This window comes from Diorhabda carinulata, chromosome 10 (genome assembly GCF_026250575.1).
Source record: "Diorhabda carinulata isolate Delta chromosome 10, icDioCari1.1, whole genome shotgun sequence".
In the NCBI taxonomy this organism is placed as follows: Eukaryota; Metazoa; Arthropoda; class Insecta; order Coleoptera; family Chrysomelidae; genus Diorhabda; species Diorhabda carinulata.
The window spans coordinates 6,214,302-6,242,108 of NC_079469.1; the positions used below are offsets into that span (position 1 = coordinate 6,214,302).

General features: G+C 30.6%; 2 protein-coding genes across 4 annotated transcripts; one reads left to right on the top strand and one right to left on the bottom strand.

The window, feature by feature from the left end:
- On the top strand, positions 1-27,807 carry LOC130899100 (biotin--protein ligase). 3 transcript variants are annotated; one of them, XM_057808849.1, is made up of 12 exons: positions 1-217; positions 10,234-10,452; positions 13,872-14,111; positions 14,172-14,333; positions 17,115-17,268; positions 17,543-17,693; positions 18,616-19,419; positions 19,513-19,708; positions 19,908-20,393; positions 21,854-22,433; positions 22,493-22,706; positions 25,085-27,807. In XM_057808849.1, exons 3-12 carry the CDS (start codon positions 13,902-13,904, stop codon positions 25,260-25,262), a joined length of 3,135 nt encoding a protein of 1,044 aa, XP_057664832.1. In that variant the 5' UTR covers positions 1-217; positions 10,234-10,452; positions 13,872-13,901; the 3' UTR covers positions 25,263-27,807. The 3 variants fall into 3 exon arrangements, with proteins under 3 accessions (XP_057664832.1, XP_057664833.1, XP_057664831.1); XM_057808850.1 differs by lacking the exon at positions 10,234-10,452; XM_057808848.1 differs by lacking the exons at positions 1-217; positions 10,234-10,452 and adding an exon at positions 12,105-12,247.
- Positions 2,619-12,131, bottom strand: LOC130899105 (microtubule-associated proteins 1A/1B light chain 3C-like). The gene is made up of 4 exons (XM_057808856.1): positions 11,857-12,131; positions 5,697-5,752; positions 5,466-5,572; positions 2,619-3,736 (listed from the first exon to the last, which is right to left on the bottom strand). Exons 1-4 carry the CDS (start codon positions 12,026-12,028, stop codon positions 3,544-3,546), a joined length of 528 nt encoding a protein of 175 aa, XP_057664839.1. The 5' UTR covers positions 12,029-12,131; the 3' UTR covers positions 2,619-3,543.

Here is a 27,807-nt window from a genome sequence, read left to right on the forward strand (position 1 = left end):
GAAGAGCGTTTTCCCGAAACAATCGAAACGATTTTGACATCGGCTGTTATCAATAATTACCGGTTCTAATGATCTTACAGATTGTTTGTGGGTCATTAAATTTATATAAGTGAAAATGGTGCTAGAATTTATTTTATAAAAATAAAAATCTCAATGATAAACTTTGTAATTTGTAATGTAATAATACAATTAATCTTTAGTTAATAGTTGATGCAAGGTGAGTTGTATATTATGCTTACATATTTATGTCCTTCCATTTGTTTCTATTTAAAAATGATAAAATTTGGTTTGGTGTCTTTATATTTAATGAAACAGATTTCAAATCACTCGATATATCTTAAATATATCAATAGAGTGACTCAACTCCTTTTTTCCACAATACAAAGCTAAAATACATTTTTTCCCTTAAGTTATTGAATTTTCATACTTACCTATTTGTAACTTATTATTGAACAATATAATGCATCACAATGACATTTACTTGATAATATTATTTTATAATGATTTATAGAATATAAATATTGTACTTTATGTGTAACTTTCTCAATTGATCCTCAATTAATTGGTAGTCAGGAATGAACATTGTTTTCTCCACTGATTCTAAATATTGCATCTTCGGAAAAAAACTGTATAATCTCAAATTGCAAGCATTGCAGGAGACCATAAGTTCCACAGTAGATATAAATGTATTGAATGAAGTTTTGTAAATGGATCTCCAAGTGGAAATTTGTCACTATTCTATATAAAATGTGGGCGATTCTGAGCAATTCTATATAGTCAATGTAAAATTGTGTGTGCATGATCAAGATAGTAGCAAGTCTTGTGATTATTAAATTTATTATGATGAAAAGAACTCAGGGATACCATTTAAAATTCTTTTTAATTATTATTCCAGTATTCATCTTACAAGCCCTTTTTATTCTTTTTTTAGTGCTTGTTTACTGAATTAATTCGTTGTTTCTGTTTCAAATTGAACTTCGCCAGAAAAGGTGAATCAGAGCTCTGTTTATTCACAAGAATAAATATAGGCAGTCCGATTACCCAACAAGCTTATAATAATACATAATAAAGCAATTGACCTTTTTAAGGATCATATGAAAACTTTTAGATCCAGTTTAATTTATTGGTTTGTTGATGCAAAATACATTATTTTTGGTTCCATTTTTATCATGAAAAGTACATTAAAGTTTAAAATAAATGGTAACTTTAGATTTGCCAAGTGTTATTGATTATCAATACCTGGATGTTACCTTATTATTGGTTATTTCATTTATGCTTTTTTACCCATTTTTTTTTGAGTATCTTACTGAATTTTACTTGTATTGATTTAGACATTGTGATATTGATATCTTTGAAGATGTACTAGGAATAGTTTTGTGATTGTTATAGACTTCAATCTCGATAAGCTATTATACTGTAATCTCTAAAATATTAGAAAACCAATAAACAATAAACTATGCTCTTATTTATAATATAATAACTTGATATTTGAAACCCATTCACGCAATCTGGAACGTTATTTAGGGCATAGTTGTGGGTCTGGATGAGGGTGGAAACATGTATGCCATTATGTGTGACCTAACTTATGCCTTTCACCGTGTGAGCTCAGACATTTTGTTAATTAAGATGGAACACTACAAACTCAGATGTAGGAAGTTGGATCTGTTTGAACCTTATTTGGAAAATCGACAGTACAACACCTCTTAATTTAGTCAGGTCAATTTAGACATTCGAGATTACATTAGAAATGAAAATTAGTGAAATTGTTCAAAATATAATTGAAAATAAATTTACATATTTATATTTAAGGTCAAAGGTCAAGAAAATGATATTTCGCGATTTTCAGCAAAAAGATAAAATCATAAAAATACATTAGACAAAAATTGTAGACCATAAAATTATCTAAAAAAAAAACGTGTTGATACTTTTTTCCTATTGTTTCTGAGATATAATGATTCAAAAAGTTGTAATTGCTATAATATGCACACTCCACCTATGAAGTGGTGTATTAGTGAGTTTTTTTTATGTTGTTATCCAAGTAGGTCTATTCCACGGGTCTGTTGTGATCATGTTTAATTTGATACTATTGCAAAATAATGAATTAGCCGAGATTGAGAAGATAAAATCGGTTTAAATAAAAAAAGTTGCAACTTTCAAATTCTTCTTCTTATTCTGAGTGAATGTAAATTTCGTCAATTGCGTAAAATATGAGGGACTTATCTATGAAAATCTGGGATGGTTGCGGCCCTCAACTGAATTCCCAGTTGTTGGAATTTGTTTGTTTGTGGTGTGCCGGTTGAGTCCTTTGGGTGTGGTTGTAATTCCAACCTGGCAGTTGTAGAACAGCGAATATGAAGAATAAAACCACCACAAATTTACTCTGATGGGTGTAGTGTAGATAGAATTCCAATACATTTTTTTCAAACACTCGAATTTTAGAATAAATAAATCAGAAGTGACTATTGTACCACAATACGTGAACAAAGGAATATTCAAAATGTTTGAAGAAAAACGTAATAAGCGGAATGGCATGTTACAATTTGTAGTACAGCTTGATATCAGATTTCATGTAGGAGATCTTCTTTTTTGAAAACTTGTGGATTAAATTGAAGTAAATATATGCTTATTCATTTTTATTTAAAATGGAAACAATTCAAGTGATATAAATATTTACAGTAAAATTATTTTGTTTGAACAATTTTAGTTTTTGTAGTTGTAATAATTAAAAGATATAGTACATTAAAAACAAGTATATAAAATCTCACATTACTTATATAAAAGAAACAGTCTTTAAAACTAACATTAATATATGCTAGAAAAATTTAAAAAATTAGAAAACCCTACCTAAGATCTTTTATTGGAATTTTTGAATTTGCATTTTTTTCACTTTAATAATGTACCTTGATTTTTTTTTTATATAGAATACTTTAATAGAATAAGAACTGCAACATATTATAAGCTTTTTATGAATTTTCTATAGTTCAATTTGTTCCAAGAAATTTTTTTATCGATTTAAAAACATATATTTGCTATATAAAGATTTGAGTTCTGTAAAAATTGCTAATAAATCGTTTGAATTTAAGAAGATAAAAAAAGAGACTTATTACTTTCCGATATATTTTATTTTTCTAAAATTTGTTTGTCACTTAATTAGTCTTTAGAAATAAATTGATAACATTGATCTGTTTAATAACCAATTAAATTAATATATCAACAATGTTTTATGAATATTATCTAGAATAATGAGAGATTATTACAATTTTCGAATACGAAAAGGTGAATAATATCAAGTATTTCGTTTATATTACATTAACCTCACGAAAAATTAAGATTTATGTTTTATAAATAAATATTTGTAAATCTTACTCAATATACAAATTATTGTCAATGAATTTTGGAAATTAGATAATTCTGTTTGGGTCAAACAGAATTTTTTTAAAGATAAAAAATCTTGTAAATTTAGGTACACTATAAAATTGAGTAAATCAAAAATTTGAGGTTTAGATTTAAAGGAAAAAAGTTCAATCCAAAAATTCCTATAGATCATTCCGAGTTATTATTACTTTTGGTAGTACAGTTGCCGAAAACTTCTTGAGAAGCATAAGTGATGTACAAAAACCCATTAGCATTAGCATGTTCAGCATATACTTGGGATATAGTTAGAGTTAAACTCGTCATAGATTTGTTATTTACTAAAATGTATAACGCTTGCTGAGGATTGAGACGTATCCTATTCCTAGAACAAAAAATATAATATTTTGACAATATACATTCTAGAATCAATAAACTAATCAATTTTTGGCATATTTGATCACTCAATAAGTGGTGTGACTGACACACAGATGGCGCTGCCATTGTCAAATCGTTTATGATGTTTATGAAATACTAACTGTCAGAAAAATTATGGCGATCTGGCGAAAGTGAAAACAAAAAAAATCGAAAGTGTATTGAAATTAATAATTAATCATACACATATTTTCTAAATTTTATGTGACGAACCATATATAAAACAATTTTTTCTACCTTTATTTCAAATAATAAAATTCAAGTCTACAATGCTCAAGGGGTAGAAATATCAATTAAAAGTCATCGCTGAAACAGATGTTCTGTAAAAATGCCGAAGAAGGGAGGTCGGAGAAAGTTAAGCTGATTATATCGTTCTAGAAAAAAATATATTAAAACAAACATAAACAAAACAAGTTTTTTGTTTACTAGACCAACGACTTAGGGTACTGATTTAAATTCTAACAGAAATTACAAAACATTCTAAATCGGTAGATGTACCTAGTAGATTATTTGTATCATTTAAAAGGGATGTTGACATTTTTCCAAACTTTTTATGTTTAAAAGAAAATTGTCAAATAATACTGATTGTGTTTTATGAGATATATTTTTGATATTGTACAGGGTGGCGCAATAGAACGTGCATTTATTAAGTATAGGCTAAAAAAATAAATACATAATGTATTGTTGGAATAAAAGATATGATTATTAGGTAATTAAATGAAGTTTATTTTTTAAAAATAACATCATCTCAATAACGGCACGAATGCAGATTTGTGAAAACTCTTGTCAATAACTCTGGGGTGATTACTGCCATTTCCTGGCGGATATTTTCCTTTAGCTGACTGATGTCTCTTAGACTGTTCATGTAGACTTGTTTGACAAAAAAAAAAAATCGAGAAGCGTCAAGCGAGGGCTACGTGGGGTCAAGGGATATGACCTCTTTTGGAAATTAGTCTTGCAGGAAATATCTGTCTCACAATCGCCATAGAGTTATTTGATGTGTGACAGTTCGCTCCGTCTTGTTAGAACCAAGTTCTCGTATTCGATATTCTTGATATCCCAAGTTCTGGAGTCAAATATCCATCTAACATCGCAATATATCGGTTAGTGTTAACGGTGATGTTTCGTCCTTGTGAATCTTCAAAGAAGAAAGGGCCAATAATTCATTTGCTTCAGATTGCTGCCCATACCGTTACTTTCGGACTATGCAGTGGTTTTTGATGTTTCATTTTTGGATTTTTTCGGTTGAATAACGACAATTTTGTCGGTTTACGAACCCATTTAAATGAAAATGAGCCTCATCTGAAAAAAGTAGTGTTGTCAAAAGTGGAAAATCGACTGAGCATTTCTTCAGCAAATGCCAACCTCTTTTAATTCCTGTGTTAACTAGAGCTTATAAGGATGCAGTTTAAGATCCAACTTATAAATTCGCTGTAAATTTCGTCGTGACTAGTTTAAAGTCGCCGATCGCTTCCGGATTTTCTCGTACTGACTCCTTCATCCTATCAATATTGTCTGTGGTCCTAGACGCTCTTGAACGAACTTTTGCTGGTGGTTTAAACGTGGAACCGGTCTCTTCAAAACGCTTAACCCATATTTTAAATCAAAACGTATGAACGACTTTGCGAAAAAAAATAATGCAACATGTACTTCTATTGCTGCACCCTGTATGTACGTACCTAATTATTATTTGAAACTGGGACATTGTAATATCTTGCGGCACTAAAAATTTTGCTTTATCCAATGGAGGTAATTGAGTTTCTTTATGATAACGCTGTACTATTATCTGCAAAAAAAGAAGAATTACAGTATTCTCAGCTACCTATCTGGTGATTTTGATGGATAAAAAGATATAAAATATTAAAATCATATTCAATCATACTTGATTTAAAAAAATTATTGAAACTTACAGGTATTTTAGTTGGAAATCGATTTTTAATAGCAAGAACTTCTTCTCTTCGTACCTCTGTAAAGAAAAAATCGAATTTGTTATTTTTTCAATGCGACTTGTATATTATTCTTTAAAATTGCGTTAATATATAATTTTCTTTATTGGTAAGGTTGTTTCACTACCGAAAAGTTCTGATTTCAATCATTCGGATTATTCTATTATTATCGTTAATGGTGTGGTACACAAAAAAGTAGATAGACGGAGTTGTTCGTCATACAGCCTCAGTTATAGTTTTTCTTAATAATTACTAATATTAATTATATACAAAAAAAATGTATCAAATTAGCGTAAAAATATTTCAAAAATACCCCGAGTACTTTTTTAGGTTATATTTGCAATTTTATCATATTTTATATCGTTCCCTAGTATCAGTGTTAGCAAGGGCTGTTACTTATATTCTTGGCGTTAACAACTGACTGTTTCTATATGTTATCTTTCATTGTTAAACATAACCTCACAACCTAAACGAAAACATTTTGCGATTTCTGTCGAGTATAAGATGCTATCAATGGACTATACATGCGATGACGTTCCTTCATATTTCAACAACTAGTGTAATTAATTCAAACGTAGACTATGTTCACTCTAGTGACAACCAAACCATCAGCAAGTTACTTTATACTCATTTGGTCATGGGTCACCAAACAAAATAACTATTGATTATATGAGTCCCTCACGACGAGCCAAATCCAACAATAGTTGCCGTAGAAGCGTTTAATTCGGAAAACGTCAAAGAAAAGGCGTATCATTGTTTTTCGGGCCAATTATTACTTACAGACAATTTAATTTTTAATCAGAAACTATGGGCCAACCACGATGAAGCTTTGATTTAGCATTTACTTCTACTTTTTGTATCTGTACATCAATAAGAAACATCTGGTCGCTGATTTTTAATGACGTCAGTTCAAAGCAGTAGTGATTTGATCATATATACCTCGGAATGACAGTAAACGCGATAAAAACGGATAGAAAGAGCTCGAGTTGCGTTTAACATCAAAGATATTTCTTTAAAACTAAAATGCATACTAGTCAGGTGTTACATATTTTCTGTTATGTCGTGGTGTAGAGGTAGTAGCTGTAGAGGCTTGGACCACGACCGAGGCTACCTGGGTATATCTGCATATTTTGAAAATATCCTGGACGGAGCACATCACCGACATGGAGCTTATACAAAGACTAGAAGGAAGACTTTACAGTAAAAAAATTGAAACTGGAGTATTTTGGCCACATAATAAGGCATGACGTGGTTTTGAGTGTCATCTGTTGATGTAATTAGAAACTTGGTGAACAAGATAAGAATAGGCTTCTAATAGCTAACGTTCATAACGGATAAGTCATTGAAAGAAGAAGCAATAAAAAGAAGACGAATGTAAACAGTATGCTTTTAGTTGTAAGAAAGGTTTGTTTATTGATTATTTGTTATACCTCGTATAAATAGTAATTAATACACATAGTTTGCTGATAATATTTAGCTATTTATAAATATTTTATGATAAACATAAATACACAACTGTTTATTTTATAACTTTTATATCAGTTTTTGTAGTATGATTGTTTCATTTCAATTGAATACATAGAGGAATATTTTGATTTAATCGAACTGGCAATAATTGTAAAAACACTAAAAATAGATGCTGACGATTCTACAAGGAATCGAAGGTAACAGCTCTTCTGTGAATGCGAGGCTTTCCTTAGACATAAATTAAGTTACTTACGTCTTTATAACAAAAGAGGTAAGTCGCATAGCCCCCCGACAGGTATATTTCTTTACAAAATAAACTTGAACGTTGGGAAGTGTCTATTTTATATGACTCAACTCTTTCGACGGTTTCTTATTCATCTTTGATTAAGACAGCTTTTTATCTAAACAAAACTGTCATTACTGGTCCTCTGAAATTCCCCATAAGAAAATAAAAACGCCATCTTCCAAAAAGACAGTATTAGCGATAAAGAGCGCTTCTGGATTCATTAGACTTAATTTACGTTAAAGATACTGCACTTAACGTTTCCTTATCTTGGAAACCGCAATATGTTTCATAACTTTTTTATACCGGAAATCGATAAATTTGCTGTATTCGATTATATACTTGGTTCCAATAGGAAAGTGCCACTTACCGACTGCAAACGTTTTAGTCAGAGTCATGTTTTCGGAAAGGGTGATTTCTACGACGTATTCTAATGGTAAAAATCTTTTTGTGTACTCTGTATATTATATAGCATGACAACAAACTGACAGGCTACGTCATTTCCGAATTGAATAATAGCAGTTTTAGAACTTAATAACGTTTGAATACTTGAGGGTCTTGAGGAATTTTTTATCTCAAATATTAAAAATTGGGGCAGTTTAAACACTAACAATCTCGTACATCAGTGACATTGACGATATGGAATAATATAACCTCATTTTCATTTGTCATCATACTTTAGTTTTAAGTCTACATACTTAGTTCAACAATGTTTTAACCTTGTAACAATTCCAAATAATAGTGATAGTCCTTCTTCTCAAAAACCTCAAAAACAAATTTGATAAAATCCTCGTCAGATAAAAGTCTTTCTTCTGCAAATTTAACTTTAAGGTTAGGATACAGATTCACTTATACGATGGTCAAACAGAACTTAAGCGTACAAAATGGCCGAAATGTCACTATATTTTTCAACTTAAGCTTAGCTTAAGCTTAGATACCAGAGATAATAATGCCTTTTTTGACATCTTTTTTCGGTATACCCTGTATGCTTTTTTATCATCGATATTATTTTTCTGTATACCCTGTATGTAAAGTATGCCACGTGCCTGGTTGCGAGGGCGTATGTACCGTTATCATGATAGGGATCTTTCCATCGCTCGCTAAAATTTTCTGGGCGGATGTAATATGGGCGCTAAAGGATTGTTGTACTTTTTACAACATGTAAAATGGCGCCAAGACCGAAGGGTCATTTTAATCCTATGTGTATTTTGGGCGCTAACCGACTGAAGTACATGATTTATGGAATACAGTTATTTATTAAATCACCGACATTTATAAGATATATTTTTGTATTTTTAGATTTTCCTATAAGAGAAATGACCTATTATCACTTAAGGTCTGAAAAAATTTACCGTTAGAGAGGGCTACTTTGCACTTTTTTTAAACGAAAAATATGCCCTTAATAAAGTTTCCTCACAACATTTTTGTAACATTCTACAGAATAAAGTAAATTTCATATTTCTTTATATTTTTATTTAGTACTTAAGTACATATTACATATAAAATAAGAGATTTACATAACCTAACCTACTTAAAAATCTATCAACTTTCCCTCTATTGGGTTATTTTATGACTCGACCTACCTGCACTTCTTAGCGCCGAAAATACATGTCAGATTAACTACCCTTCTTGGTCAGACAGGTAAAGAAGGATGGTTAGCGCCCAAATTACACCCGCCGTATTTTTTCACGTTCAATGAGGCCATCCCTACTTTTCTCGCCGAAATCGGTAACTTTTCATACACCCACGTATTAATTTAGTATAGATTCGGCCAGCTATTGATATGTCAACGTATAAGCACAGATTCCTATTTAAAAAGAATCTTTATGCAGTGGAAACTAATCCTAATCCTAATAATATATTTTTACCTTTTGAAAAAATTTTTTTTAAATTCCAATAAAATCTTAGTGATAGTTATATACGTCAAACGCAAATTAATCCACGATTGAAATTCTTTGATCTCATTTCATTATTTAAAACTTTTAGATTATTTTCGAGAGAATAATATTTGTCTCATTTTTTTTAATTGGATCAAGGATGTTTGCAAAATCATACAGTGTGTTTGAATAACCTGACACTGACCTACGTTTTAGAAACTTTCGACGTTGCTATTGTGGTTTTACATGTCTAGATAAATACATTAGTTTTAGTAAAGTGTTAAAATTATCCCACGCGCATCCCAAAAAACCGACGCTACGACTTTGCCTGGAGATGGAACGATCTTTGTCTTCTTTGGAGATGTTTCTCCCTTCTGAATCCATTGTATTGATTGTTCTTTTGTTTCGGGTGTGAAGTATTCCACGTTTCATTCATGGTTATGAAACGGTGCAAAAATTGAGCTTTATTTCTGTGGAACATTGCCAAACACTAGATGGAAACATCTCCACGACGCTGTTTTTGTTCCATTGTGAACAAACTCGGAACCCATCTTGCGCCCAGCATGTAACCCTTGTGTATTAAGATAGAAAACTAAACAGTGGTATGCAATGCCTTGAAAATATACAGGTTGTTTAATTTGAAATGATAAACTAATTGATGTTTGAACGAGGCCTTCAAGATTTCAACACCCTATTAAGAAATTATGGAACAACGAATGTGTATCCTAAATTATTGTTGTAAACTGTATTATTCTCCCTGTATATTCATATGAAGATAGTAACCGAAATACGAGTACAAATGTTTTTTTTTTAAACTTATATGTATATTATTAATATTATTATAGTAATAATTATTATTATTATTATTTTGTAGGTGGTTTTAGTGGCAAATTGTCTTTTAACTTAAAATTGATGTTTAAACAGATAAAAATCATGAAGCTTCGATCTATTTCGATATTTATCCAAATGTAATTTTACATTGACAATTGATAATATTGATAAATAGATCACCTACACCATGAATATCAAAATGAAAATATTTTTTTGAACGTCACTAGATAATTTATTTATTTTCAGTTGTCATATTTTGAAAGTAAGTAGCATCTTTTATTTAAATTAATCACAGTTACATTAGAATTAATAAAATTGAATTATGAATCCTATTTAAATTAGTCTTTTTTATCACTGACAACTTTCGTGTTTCTATGTATGTGAACCATTTCTAAAATTCTCTTTTTTATATTTGACCTTGTTTCAAAAATTTTAGAATTTTTCTAATCGAATACATGTTTTTTGATATTCCATGGTTTGTTTTATTTTTTTATATCATATTGATGACTTGTCAATCTATTTTCTAAATATTGAGATGTTTGTCCTATGTGTCCTATCGTTACAGGACACTTTTTTTTGTTTTTAGGTGTAGTAGATTTTATTTTAATGAAATATCTCGAGATGCATCACTATTTATCTGCTTTAGGACCAATTTTCAATTAAAAAAGGCTTAAAATCATCCAAAACGTATTATAAAATTTGAAAAAAATGCTCGAATAGATAGGCAACTATTTTTTGAATCGTATTTATGGCTTCTTAATCTATTTTCTCAATATTGAGATGTTTGTCATATATGTTCTATCATTATAAAGCATTTTTTTTTTGTTTTTAGGTGTGCTAGCTTTTAGTTTAATGAAATATTTCGATATACGTCAATATTGATCTGCTTTAAAATCAATTTTCAATTAAAAAAATCTAAAAACATAAAGTATTATTAAATTGAATGAAATGCCTTTATTATAGTAAACTATATGTTGTATCAAAGCTAGTAAATACTTTAGGGTTTGCCCATTTAGATTTCACGATATATTGTATTTCAGTTTTTTTTTTAGCTATTTATACTAGAATTAGTGAAAATTCAGATAAAAAATTAGCAGTATTTATTTTTTTTTCAGTTTTATATATAAACCAATTTTCTAATGAAAAAGGCCTAAAATAGACAACTATTTTTTGTATCGTATTTATGATTTCTTAATCTATTTTCTCAATATTGAGATGTTTGTCTTATGTGCCCTATCATGACAAAGGACTTTCTTTGTTGTTGTGATTTAGATTTTGGTTTAGTGGAATTTTATAATTTATGTCAAGATTCTATTTTGAAACCAACTTTCAATTAAATAAGACCTAAAATCAACAAAAAACCATTATTAAATTGGAATGATAGGTATGCCCTAATATATAGTAAACTCTTTGGTGTTACAAAGTAAGTCAATTAGGTTAAAAAATGATCAATGTCCATTTTTTCCACTTTACTATCCTGTATATAGTCTTGTGCCCCGAAACTGTCATTTTCACTAATCTTTAGTTTTTAATAGATATTTGTATAATTTTATATAACCGAGTATTAGATTACAGTTATAAACCGATTACCGATGATAGAATAGTTATGACAATCTGTATATGATATGAATAATTATTTTTAATATTTAAATAACCTATTACTGACCTACTGTTTTTAGTGCCTTTTTACTGACATTGTTGTTGAAATTTGTTATCCCGTTAAACTGCTTGACTTCATTTAAAATATTATTCATAATTTTAACCGAACACAAATTGTTATTATCGCACTCACACAATTTCAAACTGTTAAGACTGTTTTCCGATGAATCTGAATACATTTTATTTATCACTATTTACCCGTCTCTCTCACAATTAATTTATTTGCTTTTATTTCGGTTTGAAAATATTGAAATTGTTCTACGAGTGTATCAGTTTGAAAACAAAGCGTTGTTTAATCCTATTTCTTCGATTTCTTATCGTTATCTACTGACCGACTATATTTAGGTGGGGGTACAGGGTTCAACAAAACTCTGGAAAGTTTCGAATTGTTAAAAAAAGTAGGTACATTATAAATAATGTATTTAATACAGATTCAAAGTGAGGTTAGTTTTCCGCTTAGTACTTAAATGTTAGAAGTATTACCTATTTCTAATTCGGTTTTTTCTCCATTTGCCATTTTATTTTTATCAATAAACGTAAACTTCAACGACAATTTTTTTTTTTGAAAAAAAGAAGTTGATAATATTGTATATTTTCAATCGATAATTACTACTAACTGAAGTACTTCGAAATAATGTCTGCTTTTTGTGTAGAGATACAAAAATATATTAATATTTCACTCTTTTCTAAAATATTCAACTGGTAAACAAAGTTTTTAAGCTAATTTTCACTTCATTTAACAAAATAATTTTCTTTGAAACTTTTCTAACTATTTTTTCCACCATTTTTATAAAACATCTATTTCTGTTTCTGTTTTCAGATCATCAAACAGTCAGTAAATCCTTACAGAGAAGGCACATGGCCTTTCTTCATCATTTCCTTCTTCAATCAGTTCAATAATATACCTACAGTGATATAATAGTTACTGTTGATCATTTTTCCCCTTTTTTTTAAATATTTACTTTTCAATTTTTTCACAACACAACATTATCCCCTTCAATAAAGCATTACAACTAATACAATTGTAGCACCGGTGTTTCATCTGTCGAAATAACCTCCACAATGTTGTGGTAGTCACTCGGAGCCAGGTCGGGCGAGTAAGGTGCCTGGGCAGCGTAACCATGACATTTTTAGCCGAAAACTGTTGAACAGAACAGTCTACACCTTAATACATAATCTTCCGAACACTTCCAAATAGAAGGTTCAACGTTTTGACCTGGAGGAACAAACTCTACATGCATTAAAATATCCTCGCTTCAGTAAATTGTACTTTACTAGGTTCTTTTCACTCAGATGACTGCCATTTTGATTCAAACGAATAATGGTGGATCCAATTTTTATCTATGGTTACGCTGAAACTCCTTTTGATGAGGACATGTAATACTCATTTGGATATATAGCCGAGAGTTATTCTTATTGAGACACTCGGTATATTTAGGAATACAGACTATAATGGTGATGAGGTCAATAAACTTTTATCAAAAAATTGCATATTTGAAATATTTAATTAACATCTAACTGAAATAATACTATATTTATATCATTGACAGGCTTTCACTAATGAGATTTGCAACATAAAGATTCTTATCTTGTTAATATATATATAACATCAGTAAATATTTTTTATAATTGAACTTCTTATCTATATTTCTTTGTAGCTCTTGGACTTTGATGTGAAAATAGCACAATTGTGTCTTTATCGTTCAAATTTAATTTCATATTTATAACAGAAAGAAACAATTCATTATTACGATGTTTTTTTATATTTGGAACGTTTTTATTTATTATTTTCCTTTAAGATTAGTATTCTAAAATAATTTCAAAAGCGTTTTCCCAACAATATGCATTCAGAATCAGCTTCGTCCAGTGCACTTTATAGGATATCAACCACTACCTGTAACTATGTATGCGAAATTTTGACAGATGACATTTAAAACATGTTGAAACAATATAATTACCGTATCGTTATTAAACAATTATACAAATAAACAAAAAAAAATAACCAAAAATTTTTATTTTCAGATACGATTATAGTTTCGCTGTTGAGATAAAATGTTTTTAACATTATTTTACATGTACGCTACAGTAATCCAATGGTTCAGATTGTCGAATTTGAAAAACAAATTAAACGGGACCCTAAATAACCAAAACGCCCTTCTAGTATGCGACGAAACTATCATATACGATTCGAAAAAAAACAGAAGTTTTGAAAATTTGCTTTTCAAAACGCAGGATAGGGTAGGGTGTACTGTCGTACCAAAAGTGAGCAAAACCAAATAAAAATATAGGAAATTCTTCTATAATATTTGAGTTTGATTTCAGCAAAAGATCAACTTATCCCAGTGGTTAATATTTCCGAAAGATTACAGGCAGTTTCCTATATATTTTAGTAAGAAAACTATAAAGTTAGAACCGCCTCATGTTTATGTTTTAGTGCAAGCTGTACTCGAAACGTACGTTAAACATTCTGCCGATATGATTCAGGTTAGTAATCACATCAATATTTAGAGGTTGTAAATTTTACCAGCGATTTATAAACATTTGTATAAATTAATTGTTTTCGAATGATTAAATGAACTAGCAGGTTTCTATTCACAGAATATTGTACAGATTTAACTTCTGGGTGAATAAATTCTTAATTACTTTACCTCAACTAACTTAATAGTCTAGAATTCTTACACAGAAGCGGTAATTTATTGATAAAGTAATTAATTTGCTTGGTAAAGCATTGGATAAATATATTTTGGTTAAAAACAACTTGTTTTCTTTATCTCAACTAACCTAATAGATAAGAAAATCATACACACAAGCGATAAGTTGCTTGAAAATGCATTGGGTAAATTTATTTCGGTTAAAAATCTAATTTCTTTATCTCAACTAACCTAAAAGACTAGAAAAAAATACACAGAAGCGATAATTTGCTTGGTAAAGCATTGGATAAATATAGTTTGGTTAAAAACTTGTTTTCTTTATCTCAACTAACCTAATAGATAAGAAAATCATACACACAAGCGATAAGTTGCTTGAAAATGCATTGGGTAAATGTATTTTGGTTGAAAATCTAATTTCTTTATCTCAACTATCCTAAAAGACTAGAAAAAAATACACAGAAGCGATAATTTGCTTGGTAAAGCATTGGATAAATATAGTTTGGTTAAAAACTTGTTTTCTTTATCTCAACTAACCTAATAGATAAGAAAATCATACACACAAGCGATAAGTTGCTTGAAAATGCATTGGGTAAATTTATTTCGGTTAAAAATCTAATTTCTTTATCTCAACTAACCTAAAAGACTAGAAAAAAATACACAGAAGCGATAATTTGCTTGGTAAAGCATTGGATAAATATATTTTGGTTAAAAACTTGTTTTCTTTATCTCAACTAACCTAATAGATAAGAAAATCATACACACAAGCGATAAGTTGCTTGAAAATGCATTGGGTAAATTTATTTCGGTTAAAAATCTAATTTCTTTATCTCAACTAACCTAAAAGACTAGAAAAAAATACACAGAAGCGATAATTTGCTTGGTAAAGCATTGGATAAATATAGTTTGGTTAAAAACTTGTTTTCTTTATCTCAACTAACCTAATAGATAAGAAAATCATACACACAAGCGATAAATTGCTTGAAAATGCATTGGGTAAATTTATTTTGGTTAAAAATCTAATTTATTTATCTCAACTAACCTAAAAGACTAGAAAAAAATACACAGAAGCGATAATTTGCTTGGTAAAGCATTGGATAAATATATTTTGGTTAAAAACTTGTTTTCTTTATCTCAACTAACCTAATAGATAAGAAAATCATACACACAAGCGATAAGTTGCTTGAAAATGCATTGGGTAAATGTATTTTGGTTGAAAATCTAATTTCTTTATCTCAACTATCCTAAAAGACTAGAAAAAAATACACAGAAGCGATAATTTGCTTGGTAAAGCATTGGATAAATATAGTTTGGTTAAAAACTTGTTTTCTTTATCTCAACTAACCTAATAGATAAGAAAATCATACACACAAGCGATAAGTTGCTTGAAAATGCATTGGGTAAATTTATTTCGGTTAAAAATCTAATTTCTTTATCTCAACTAACCTAAAAGACTAGAAAAAAATACACAGAAGCGATAATTTGCTTGGTAAAGCATTGGATAAATATATTTTGGTTAAAAACTTGTTTTCTTTATCTCAACTAACCTAATAGATAAGAAAATCATACACACAAGCGATAAGTTGCTTGAAAATGCATTGGGTAAATTTATTTCGGTTAAAAATCTAATTTCTTTATCTCAACTAACCTAAAAGACTAGAAAAAAATACACAGAAGCGATAATTTGCTTGGTAAAGCATTGGATAAATATATTTTGGTTAAAAACTTGTTTTCTTTATCTCAACTAACCTAATAGATAAGAAAATCATACACACAAGCGATAAGTTGCTTGAAAATGCATTGGGTAAATTTATTTCGGTTAAAAATCTAATTTCTTTATCTCAACTATCCTAAAAGACTAGAAAAAAATACACAGAAGCGATAATTTGCTTGGTAAAGCATTGGATAAATATAGTTTGGTTAAAAACTTGTTTTCTTTATCTCAACTAACCTAATAGATAAGAAAATCATACACACAAGCGATAAATTGCTTGAAAATGCATTGGGTAAATTTATTTTGGTTAAAAATCTAATTTATTTATCTCAACTAACCTAAAAGACTAGAAAAAAATACACAGAAGCGATAATTTGCTTGGTAAAGCATTGGATAAATATATTTTGGTTAAAAACTTGGTTTCTTTATCTCAACTAACCTAGTAGATAAGAGAATCATACACACAAGCAATAAGTTGCTTGAAACTGCATTGGGTAAATGTATTGGAGCTTCAAATGTCTAAGGGACACTTCGAGTTACTTAACTATGACGTTGGTTCCTATTAGGAGCGGTCACTGTACAAGTCTTAACGAATACAATAATAAATTGAAGTTAGGTAGGTACATTTATGATTCTTTACAGTCACAATATTATAAAATGAAAATTAAGTAATCCGAGAAGATACGTAAGTGTAGGGTAAAATAAGGGGCACTTTGCAATATTTAACTAGATGATTAACAGATCCTAAAGTTTTCCAACGCAAGAGGTTATACTGTTTGTGTTGCATGCGTGCAATGTTCACTAATTTTAAATAGGAAATTGTTATGTCAGAACAGGTTGTAACTGAGACATTTCAGCTTTCACTTTTGTTTTTAAAACAATTGGGAAATTTACTTGTTTTAGGTTGAAAAATATGGAGAACTAGTTGCTTGGAGGGCTTCCGATACTTTCGAAGCCATAATAAAATCTGATATCAATAAATTGACCAGAATTGTTCACTGTTTTTCAAAAAATCCACTCGATATTAACCATGAGTTGAGATTACTGAAAATTGAAAGTAAGATTACTCATAGTTTTATGCATATATAACATTTTTTATAGATGAAATATTGTTAACTATCTAAAAAAATATTTAATTCAATATAGTACCTAAGTGTTTTTGTCTGTATATTCAATATAATGATAAATCCTTTTATTTGGAGTTTTAACTTGATAAATTTGTGTAGAAAAGTAGAATGTCTTCCTAACTCTAAGAAATTTTGTTAATCTTCCCACGTAGAACATATTTTTCATTGTTTTGAGGGGATAATGATGATTATTTTGGCTTTTAGCTGTCGATGTCGAAGGTTTTCCAGTTAAGATTAAATTCGAAAAAAAATTTACCAAAGAAAATATTTTAAAATACTCATATGCTCCCATTTATTGGAAAAAATTTGCCGAAACAACAAAAGACTTATATGGTAAAATCAGGGACGTAAAAAAGTAAGTGTACCATCAACGATTTAAAAGCTTGGTATTTGGATAATATTTTATCCACACCATATCAACAACTCGTTAAAGAATCAGATCTAACTATGGAAACTCAAGTATAATCTTCCTGTGGACCCTTGGGGGTGCTCTGAACCACTTTGGAAATCACTGATGTAATATTTAAAGAGTTACCGTTTAGTGAACTTGTTAAAAGTCTCCATTTCATAAATTTTTCACTTTCTATTACGATTATACAATTTTTTAATTGACTAAATGATATTGAATATTTCATATTACTTCAAATCCAATACCTGAATTATGAATATGTTCAAATTGACAATTATACTACAAATTTAGTGATTAGTTAAATTAATGAAAAAAGTGTTGTAATTAATTCTTAGAGCCAATTTACCATCACTGGGATTTATTTAAATGCTCACTAGTATCGATTAACTGAGACACAATACTGGAATTTAGTTTACTATAAAAAAAGATGTTTTGTTCTTAGTAGAAGCACTTGTACCAATTAGACAAATAAAACTTGACATTGCATTTTTCTATGAACCTTGTATCAACTAATAACTTATAAAAATAATAATATACGAGGTTAATCTACAGGCTACAGTGCCTCTTTATCAATAAAAAGGAAAATTTTGTTTTTATAAAGATTTCAATAAAAATTAAATTGTTTGCGGTTTGTTATGAAACCAAATATAAATAAAAACCCCGTTAATACACTAAAAAAAAAAAATAGTAAACTCTACTGTTTGATGAAGAATGATGATGATGATTATGTTATGTACTAATTTTTTGATTGCTGGCCATCATATTATTTAAAAAAATATAAATTCCACTAAATATATTCCAATTTTTTACCAATCACTTTCTTTCAATAAATTTAATTCCTGTTTTTGAATTCATTTAATTTTTTTAGTCCAAAAATCACAATAGAAAGCGGAAAATCTGAAGAAAGGAAAGTCCCAGTAAATGAAGTTAAACCGATTAAAAAAGATGGCAAAAAATCAGATGACAAAAATACTCTAGAAGTTGGCAGCGGTGATTACAGAAGACACAAATCCGGCGAACACAGACGAGATAAAACAGTAGAAAAACACAAAACTGCTACAAACACCAAACCAGAAGTAACCACAAAAACGAAAGATGATGTAAAGCATAAAAAAAACGAAGACAAACATAAAAATAAAGAAGATATTAAATTAGAAAGTGAGGATCAAAAGAAGAAAGAAGCTAAAGCGAAAAAGCAAACAGAAGAAATAACAATAAAAGAAGTTAAAGAAGATAACAAGAAAAAAGAAACAGATATAAAAACTGATCACAAAAGAAAAGAAACAAAAGTTGAACAAGAAACGACAGTCACCGATGGAGTAGTATCTATAAAAGAACCCAAAGAAAAATATAAAAAAGAACATACTAAAAAATCTAAAAGCGGAATTGGAAAACTATCGAAACGCTCTAGCTCTGAAAAGAAATTAGTGAAAAGTACAGCTCTTTGTGAAGACGTAGACGATGGTTATTCACAAAAACCTAAGGATTATTTAGCAGTTAATCCCAAAAGTGATAAAAATGAATCTCTTAGCAATGCTAACACGCACATTAATAAAAATAATAGTATAGGAAAAAATAAAACTAAACCTCCGAACATACTAATCTTTTCTGATAGTTTAATAGCCAAAGAAAACGTCAAAGTGACATTCGACAATATGTTAAATAAAGAAAAGTAAGTCGTTTACCGACATAACTGATAATTTTTCAAAAATCATTGCAGTATCCTATTTTTCTTAAAAGTATGTATAATCTGATCTAATTGTAGGTACGTCATCTATGATCTTCCAATTGATTCAAAACAAAACGTGTGGAACGATTCCACGGCTTTGGTGGTAGTATGCGGTGATATACCGCCCAATCTAACCTCACATTTACTCCAATATTTTTTAAACGGCGGTCAATTGCTTTGCCTGTGCAGCGATTTTCTTTACAGCGTTCTAAATACATTTACAACAGCTGAAGTAAGTTCTCCGTTAAACCGGTAGATATAGAAAATATTGGGTATGCCATTTTTTATTATAAAAATTGTTTTTTTTTAAACCAAAACTAATTGATACATTTCCCTGTCAAAAACTATTTAAAAACAACCTTGAACATAACCTAGAAATCTCGGAAATTGTTATAATTAATAAAATATTATCGAAAGAATGATGTTTTTAGGTTAGGGAGCACGAACTAGTAAGATTCAGTTACGGACAATGGAAACAAGTGAAAATGATGCATCACATTTTCTGTTATCAAGCATCTCCGACGAAAAAACAATTTTCCAAAGAATCCGATCAAAGCAGCGACAACAGTTCAAGCCCCGTGGCACCTAGAACCCCATCAGCAGTCGAGATACAAAATAACGGAAAAGATTACGTTATCCAAGTCAAAGTTCTTGGTACTGAAGAAACATGGCAAACACCAAGCTTGCTATTGGCTACAGTGAAAGGAGGTAGTGGACGAACAGTTTTTTCTCAGGTACATTTGGAGATCAACCCCGATCAATTTGAGGATGATGAAAGTAAATTTCAAGCTTTAAAAGAAAGTAACGCAGCTCGCTTGGAGATTTTGAAAGATATTTTAACGAATCATTTGGAGATCGACTGTTCTGGCAGTAAAAATGTGGAATATACACCTGGGTACTTCTTAGGTCGACATGATGTGAGTATAAAAATATCCTCTGACAATTTTTTTACTATTATTACATAACCTAGCTGTTAAATTACGTTTTCCGACTACTTAGAATTTGTAAAACATCTTCAGGGTCTGGATATAGTATTAAGCGGTGGGTGGCTCAATGGCTTGATCCTAATCAACGGTGCTATTCCTTAATGGAGCCTGGAAATTGTTACAAACCTTAAACATACCGAATAACCTAGAAGGTGATACAAATGTATAGGATTATACACATATCAATATGGTCTATGGATATTTTTTAAAACAAATTGTAAATTTTTGGATAGTTTAATGTTACATAGAGTATTAATTCAAATTTGATTCTATAATGGATACGTTTAATGGCAAAATGCTGGATTGCCATGTGCCGCCGAATCTTTCTCATATTATCCGTACTGACTCTTCTACAGAATATTCCTCGTGTGTCAGTTGGTCTACTTCGGTTAGAATGTAGACAGCGTGACTTTCTACTAGAAAGATCGAGTAATACATAACAGAAAAAGTAATATGTTCAAACGTGCACAATCCTCTAAGAATGAAGATATTCTACTTATTACTTTTATCGTTCAATTCACCACCTCCTCTAAAGCCAGTTCTAGCTGCCTTTGCGTCAAGTATTCGGCATATTTTGTAAAAATGAAGCAGAAATACGGGTATTTCTAGACGAAAACTGTTTATGTACTTCCCCCAACAATATTTCCGTGTTTCCCAAGACTTACGCTGACAGTTTACATTTATTAGGCGGTTGATGCGACTTCTCAACAACATAATTTATTACCTAATTTAGGGGAGAGGTATTGTGGACGTTTCCCCAAAAAGTACAAACGGAGAACTTATTTTAAGTATGATCTAATCACATTTGTTTGATATTAAATTAATGATATATAAACTTCTGAACAAAACTAACGCACCACTTCAATTAATCTGAATATTCACAATATAAACACGAAATATAACGAATATGACCTTAACATAACCTAATTTGCCTTATTTTTTCTACAAATTTTGTTTTTGCTGGCAATGAATAAATAAACTTTCAAATTGAAAATAAAAAAAATCAATAAAAGAATAAATGCATATCGGTCAACCCTAATATCTCGTTGGCCCTCCCCTATGTTCAACAAAAGCTTGCGGTATATTCTCCCATTCTTCAATAGTGGCCTCTATGAGTTGTTTGTTTAATATCAAACGAGGTTTTATACGAATTACTGTCACAACAAGATTATGTGGTACAATGAGTTATCAATAAATAAAGAATATCGAGAAAAACATGAGTGGTGCGTTAATTTTGTCCAAGAATTTACATGCAGTAAATGTACAACTCGACATTTTTGTATAAAAATAATTTGTGCAGTGTTGCATAATGTTTAAACGATTTATTTGAAATGTGTTACCTGGTCTTTATATTATCTGGTAGATGTGCTAATTCTTTTTATTTATTTCAGCTCAAATTGAAATTATTAACAGACTGCGAAGAAATACAAGACATGAAAATGGACTGTAGAAAAATATCGTTATTATTTTGTGGTAAAGACGAAAACCCTCCGAATACAACTTCGAATTTTATGCCTGTGTTCATCCACACTTGTCCTTCGAATTTTTCCACTGTAACTTATTTCGAATCGCTTACCACAGATCAAATAGGTCGGTTAGTTATCTATTCCAACGTAATGACTAGCTCCCAATTGTTATTGGATAAAACTTTAACCCACGGTATCGCAGTTATTCCAAGACAACAAACCTCCGGTACAGGTCGTTCGAATAACCAATGGATCAGTCCGGAAGGAAGCGCTAACTTTTCCCTTCAACTTCACGTGCCTACCAAATCTCCTTTGGGTAGAGCCCTTCCGCTTATACAACATCTAACGATGGTAGCCATAGTTTCTGCCCTAAAGAAAAGAAGTGAATTCGATCTGGACATAGGGATAAAATGGCCGAACGATTTGTACGCCTATGGGAACGTCAAAATTGGTGGATTGATAGTTAGTTCTGTTATTACAGATACGACAGCTATTGTTAATATCGGTAACTACATTTCGGTACTCGTGTAGTGTTAATTTATCTCATTAATTTTCTTATTTTAGGTTGTGGTGTTAATTTGGATAATTCTAATCCGACTACTTGTATTAACGATATCATTAAAAAAATTAATACCGATGAAAGAACCTCTTTAAAAACAATACCTTATGAAGTCTATTTCGCTGATGTTTTTAATGAACTCGAGAGGATATACAATATAGTACAAAGTGGAAATATCGATTATTTTTTCGATTTATACTACAAGTATTGGTTACACAGGTAATCCATTAAAATATACTACCACTTTTGAAAAAATATGAAGTATAGTTAACAGCTGATACTCTTCTACTGTGCTAATTCACGGTTTGATCAAAAAAAGACAAAAAAGGAGTATATAAGAGCAAAGGGATTGAAGGACACATCCTTCCTCTAGGAAGACACGTTTCTGTTGTGTAGTCAGAACTAGTGCCCAGTTTACTGCACAAGATAATAAACAAAACAACCAAAGGCTTGCGACAAGGGTGTTGTTTATCCCCAACTCTGTTCAACATATACATAGATGAAGCCCTAAGAGTTTGGAAGAAAAAATGTAAAGGAATGGGACTAACTATTGGGGAGAGCACCTTGTATACACTGCACTATGCCGATGACCAGGTAGTGGTAGCACAGGAAAAAGAAGATCTGGAGTACATGTCTAGAAAACTTATAGAAGAATACCAAAAATGGGGTCTACAGGTTAGCACGGAGAAGACACAATACATATGTATAGGATCAGAAGATTCACCTGGGGATTTAGATCTAGAGGGAAAAATAATTAAAAACTGTAAGGAATGCATATACCTAGGTGTAAAACTAACAACAACAGGACGAAACGAGGAAACAATTAGGGACAGAATAACCAAAGGAAGAAAAGTAATAAGAGCCCTGAACTCAGTGCTGTGGCAAAAGAATATTAGACCAGAAACAAAAAAGAGAATATACAACGCCATTTTACAACCAATAATTACATATAGCTCCGAGGTTTGGCAACTTACAGAAAAGCAAAAAAATAACTTAAATGCAGTGGAAATGGATTTCTGGAGGAGAGCAGCAAGAATATCTAGAACGGAACATATAAGAAACGAGGAAATAAGAAGACAATTGAAAGTAGAAAGAACTTTAGTAGAAGATATAGAAAAGAAACAGTTGATTTGGTACGGACACGTTAAGAGAATGGGAAGAGAACGACTACCAAGAATAATATTAGAATGGACCCCCACAGAAAAAAGAAAGAGGGGAAGACCACCTAGAACATGGCTACAAGGAATCACTAGAGCAATGTCCGAAAGGAACCTAGCAGTCGACGACTGGCAAGATAGACAGGCCTGGAGATTAGGAACCCAAAGGCGTATAACGCTATAAAAGGGGATATATATATATAATAAACATAGAAAGTGCAACGACCCTAAAAGCACTGCAAAGCATAACCTTCAAATTGAAACTGATTCTACAATGTTATAAGGCACTAAATGAAATGGCTGGTACTCTGAAACCAACTTTGGAGCTACTCAATCTGCCATAAGAAATACAAATAAAGATATATGCTTTTAGAAAGGTTAAAACTTTATAAATAAAGCAAATCATTTGTACTAGATAGCAGAAATACTGTAGCTGAGTAAAGGTGGACAGACACTCTGGTAGACATAATACTCAATGAACTAGCTGGGAAAAGAGGGTGAATACCTTGATATAGGGCACTTAGGGGACAAGCTTTAATCCACTTAACCTGCATTGCAATAAACAAACAAAGAGATATGGCTTCAGTTAATCTAAAAATTATCGTCGGTGTTGTAGGTTTTCTGCGGTTTCCCTGCAACCTGGTGAATCGGTTCTCTATCCAAATGGCCGACGATAGGGAATAACGCAGCCGCATCTGTACCCGCCCGCCCCCTTTTAAATTTAAAATAAACAAAAAAACAAAAAAAAAAGACATGACTTAAACACCAGCGCCTCTAGTGTGAAAGTCAAATACAGTAATTCTCATTGATTTCTTGAATTGACAATATTTTTATTTTGACGATTTTATTGTGTTTCTGAGAGACTAGAAGCAGTCGTTGGTTTTTTAACCTCGAAGATTGTGCATTGATGTCTCCAATCGAACAGTGACATTTGACATGACATTTCAGAAACCTCATTCAACACCAGCGCCTCTAGTGTCAAAGTAAAATGGAATAGTTCTTATTTTGTTGAATTGACAATGTTAGTTTGTTTGTTTTTATTTTGGCGGTTTATACCTAACCTAACATAACCCAACCGTTAAATTATGAATTTTTCTTATATCTTGTACTCTTTTATACCTTTTATTATCAATGAACAATTAAAAATACCTACATCTATATCTATAGTTTATATCTTATCGCCCTACAATCTATAGAAAACAATATACTATAAAAAGTTTTTTTGTTCATATTTTTGTTATTGAAACTATTTAAAAATAAAACACACAGTAATGCCATGAACATAACCTATAAAGGTATTTTTCAAACATTGAGCACTTTTAAGGTTAATTCTTATAGTTCACAGTAGCGTAGTGTGCGGCGAAGTGCCTTTAAGTGCTTAGGTATTCTAATAGGCCCGTCATGCTCGGTTAATTATCATTATTTCTTTTTTGATTTTAGTGACAGCGAAGTTAGCGTAGCGTCAACTTCAGGTCAATCGATGAAAATGAAAATCGTTGGTATAGACGAGTTTGGATTTTTAAAAGTACAATCACCAGAGGGCGACGTAAGCACTATTCATCCCGATGGCAACACCTTCGACATGTTACAAGGTCTAATTTCAAGAAAAACTTTTTGAAAAGACAGAAGATGCTGTCCGTGAAAACATATTGTTCTACATTATGTGTGGTCTTATATTTTAGTTAGGAAATTTGGATATGAATGAGACGTTTTGAATACAGTGTTTACACTATCACTACACCAACACTCACAATTACACTGTCTGACGCGCGTTTCGATTATCAAGTTACCGTCTTCAGAGGCTGAAGGTAAACTACAATCTATTAACCTGTTTTATACTAAATTATCCACCAATAAACCTTCTCCCTCGAAAAATAAGTCCAGTGGAAATACCTCCTTTGCGGGAGGTTATTTCTCGATTACTGAAGAATTTATTTTAAATTTTAAATATTAATTGTTAAAAAATGTTTCCAATAATAAATTGATAAATGCATTTGAAAGCATTGAAATTGCTAAATGTAAGAAAAGTTTGAATAAGGACAAATGGGCCAATTCCTTACAGCCCACTCTATAGTTTAGTAGTCAAGGCGTGCAAGATTCCCGCCAAGGTGGTTTTCCCACTGGTATTATTTTTCGCCGGAGAAGGTTTATTAGTGGAAAAATTAAGTATAAAACAGGTTAATTGATTTTAGTTTACCTTGAGTCCCCCAAGACGATAACTTTGTTATCGAAACGCGCGTCAGACTGTGTAATTGTGAATGTTGGTGTAGTGGTGGTGTAAAGTATGAATATCACCAACTGTTCCAAAAATTCCAACTTGGTTATGAATGAGATGTTTATCAAATTATCATATATCCTTAAGAATTTTAAAAAATGAGACCTCTTCACATAACAAACTGATCTTTTGTGAAAATAGCAGATAAGTATGGGCTTTTATTAGAACTTTTTTTGCTGGGAACTATTTTTCCAATCCTATGTGCTCTTTTGATCATATAGCACAAGGTTCGTTGTTGATACTGATATTGAACACACTGTTTACGCGCTACCACTACACCAACACGCACAATTACACACTTTACATTCTGTTCCTGAAGCCGATAACTTGGTTATCGAAACGCGCGTCACATAGTGTGAGTGTTAGTGTAGTAGTAGAATAAACAGTGTGTTTAGTATTAAAGTGAGCTGACAAATTGTAGGTCCTCTATTTTTGGGAAGAATAAATTTATTTTCCATTTCAAAACAAATAACGGCTGTTGTTTCATCTTTATGTTAGCAGATCAATTATCTAGTATGTCTTTTGCATAAAAAAATTCCGATAATCCCATCAGATTACATATAGAGCTATCAGCTCTTAGTAACGTGATGGGGTCTTCTATCCTGTGGAAAGTCCGGCTTTAACCGGACGATTGGAAACTGTAGATGAAGTTTGTTTAAATCAGTGTAGATGTATCAATTTTGAATAAAATATATTAACCAAGTAAAAATACATAATTAAAAAAAATGCAGACATTATCTTACCTAATAATATTCTAATTCTAGTTACAAAGACTTCCCTTATATTAAACAATTTACTAATCAATTTTAATGTTCCAATAGAGTAATTGCATAGAGAAAAAAAAATTATTGAAAATTCAAAAATTTTGTAGGTAGTTTAAACATTTCAGTAAAGCCGCCATATTGCATGACGTCATAGGTATAAAATAAACACTGAACATATGATACAAAGTAAATACGACAGTTATTCTCTCGGTTAAAACATCTGATGAAGTTTTTTTATGATGCCAAGAAATTCCAATATACAACAAAAATAGTTTGAAAGTGTTGGTCGTTTTGACGATCCTACGAGGATTTCATATCATATCATCATATATAAAATATACAAAAAATAATAGTATATTATATAACGAGTTTGGAAAATGATACATTTCGCACTAGCTACTGTTTTTCACGAGCCGCGTAGCTGAAACGTGACGAGGGCGAAATACACTTTCCAACCTTTTTCTACGACCACGTAAAATTCTTCAAAAAACGTATTTTTTAAATAAGAAAGTCAATTAAACAATATCACATATGTATTGAAAAGTACATAAACTTACCTGTTAGTAAAATAAAGACAGTCATGAATAATGTTTTCCTCTACTATGGAGAATAAACTTTCATTCAACTACTTTATACATTTCCCGGTAATAGCACTGAAATTTAACGTTTAAATTAACTTGCCGACACTAGTATGTATTTGAACACAAATCACAACAAACTTTTAATTTTTATTGCAAACACAACAACCTCAAAAAATCATATTGTCTACTTCTTCAGTCTTCTTAAATTTGGCCTTCTGCCTTTCGGCACCCAGCCATACATGTGTGAAATAGGCTATTTTCTTAGGTAAAAATGAGTGTACAATCTGTCATTTTCATGTGTTTGTAGAAAAATACTTTTTAATAAATGCAAGTACCCTATTGTGAAGTATCCTACTAGTTTTTTAACATATCAACTTAAGTGTAAAATTTTGTTATATCAAATAATATTTCTATATAAGAAAATCAAAATTGTATTGTATCGATTGTATTTCGATTTTATGGAGTGGTACTCGATTGTTGTTGTGCAATGTTTATTTCTGTTATGTAATGTTACAAAATTGTTCCAAATATATTTTGAAAGCA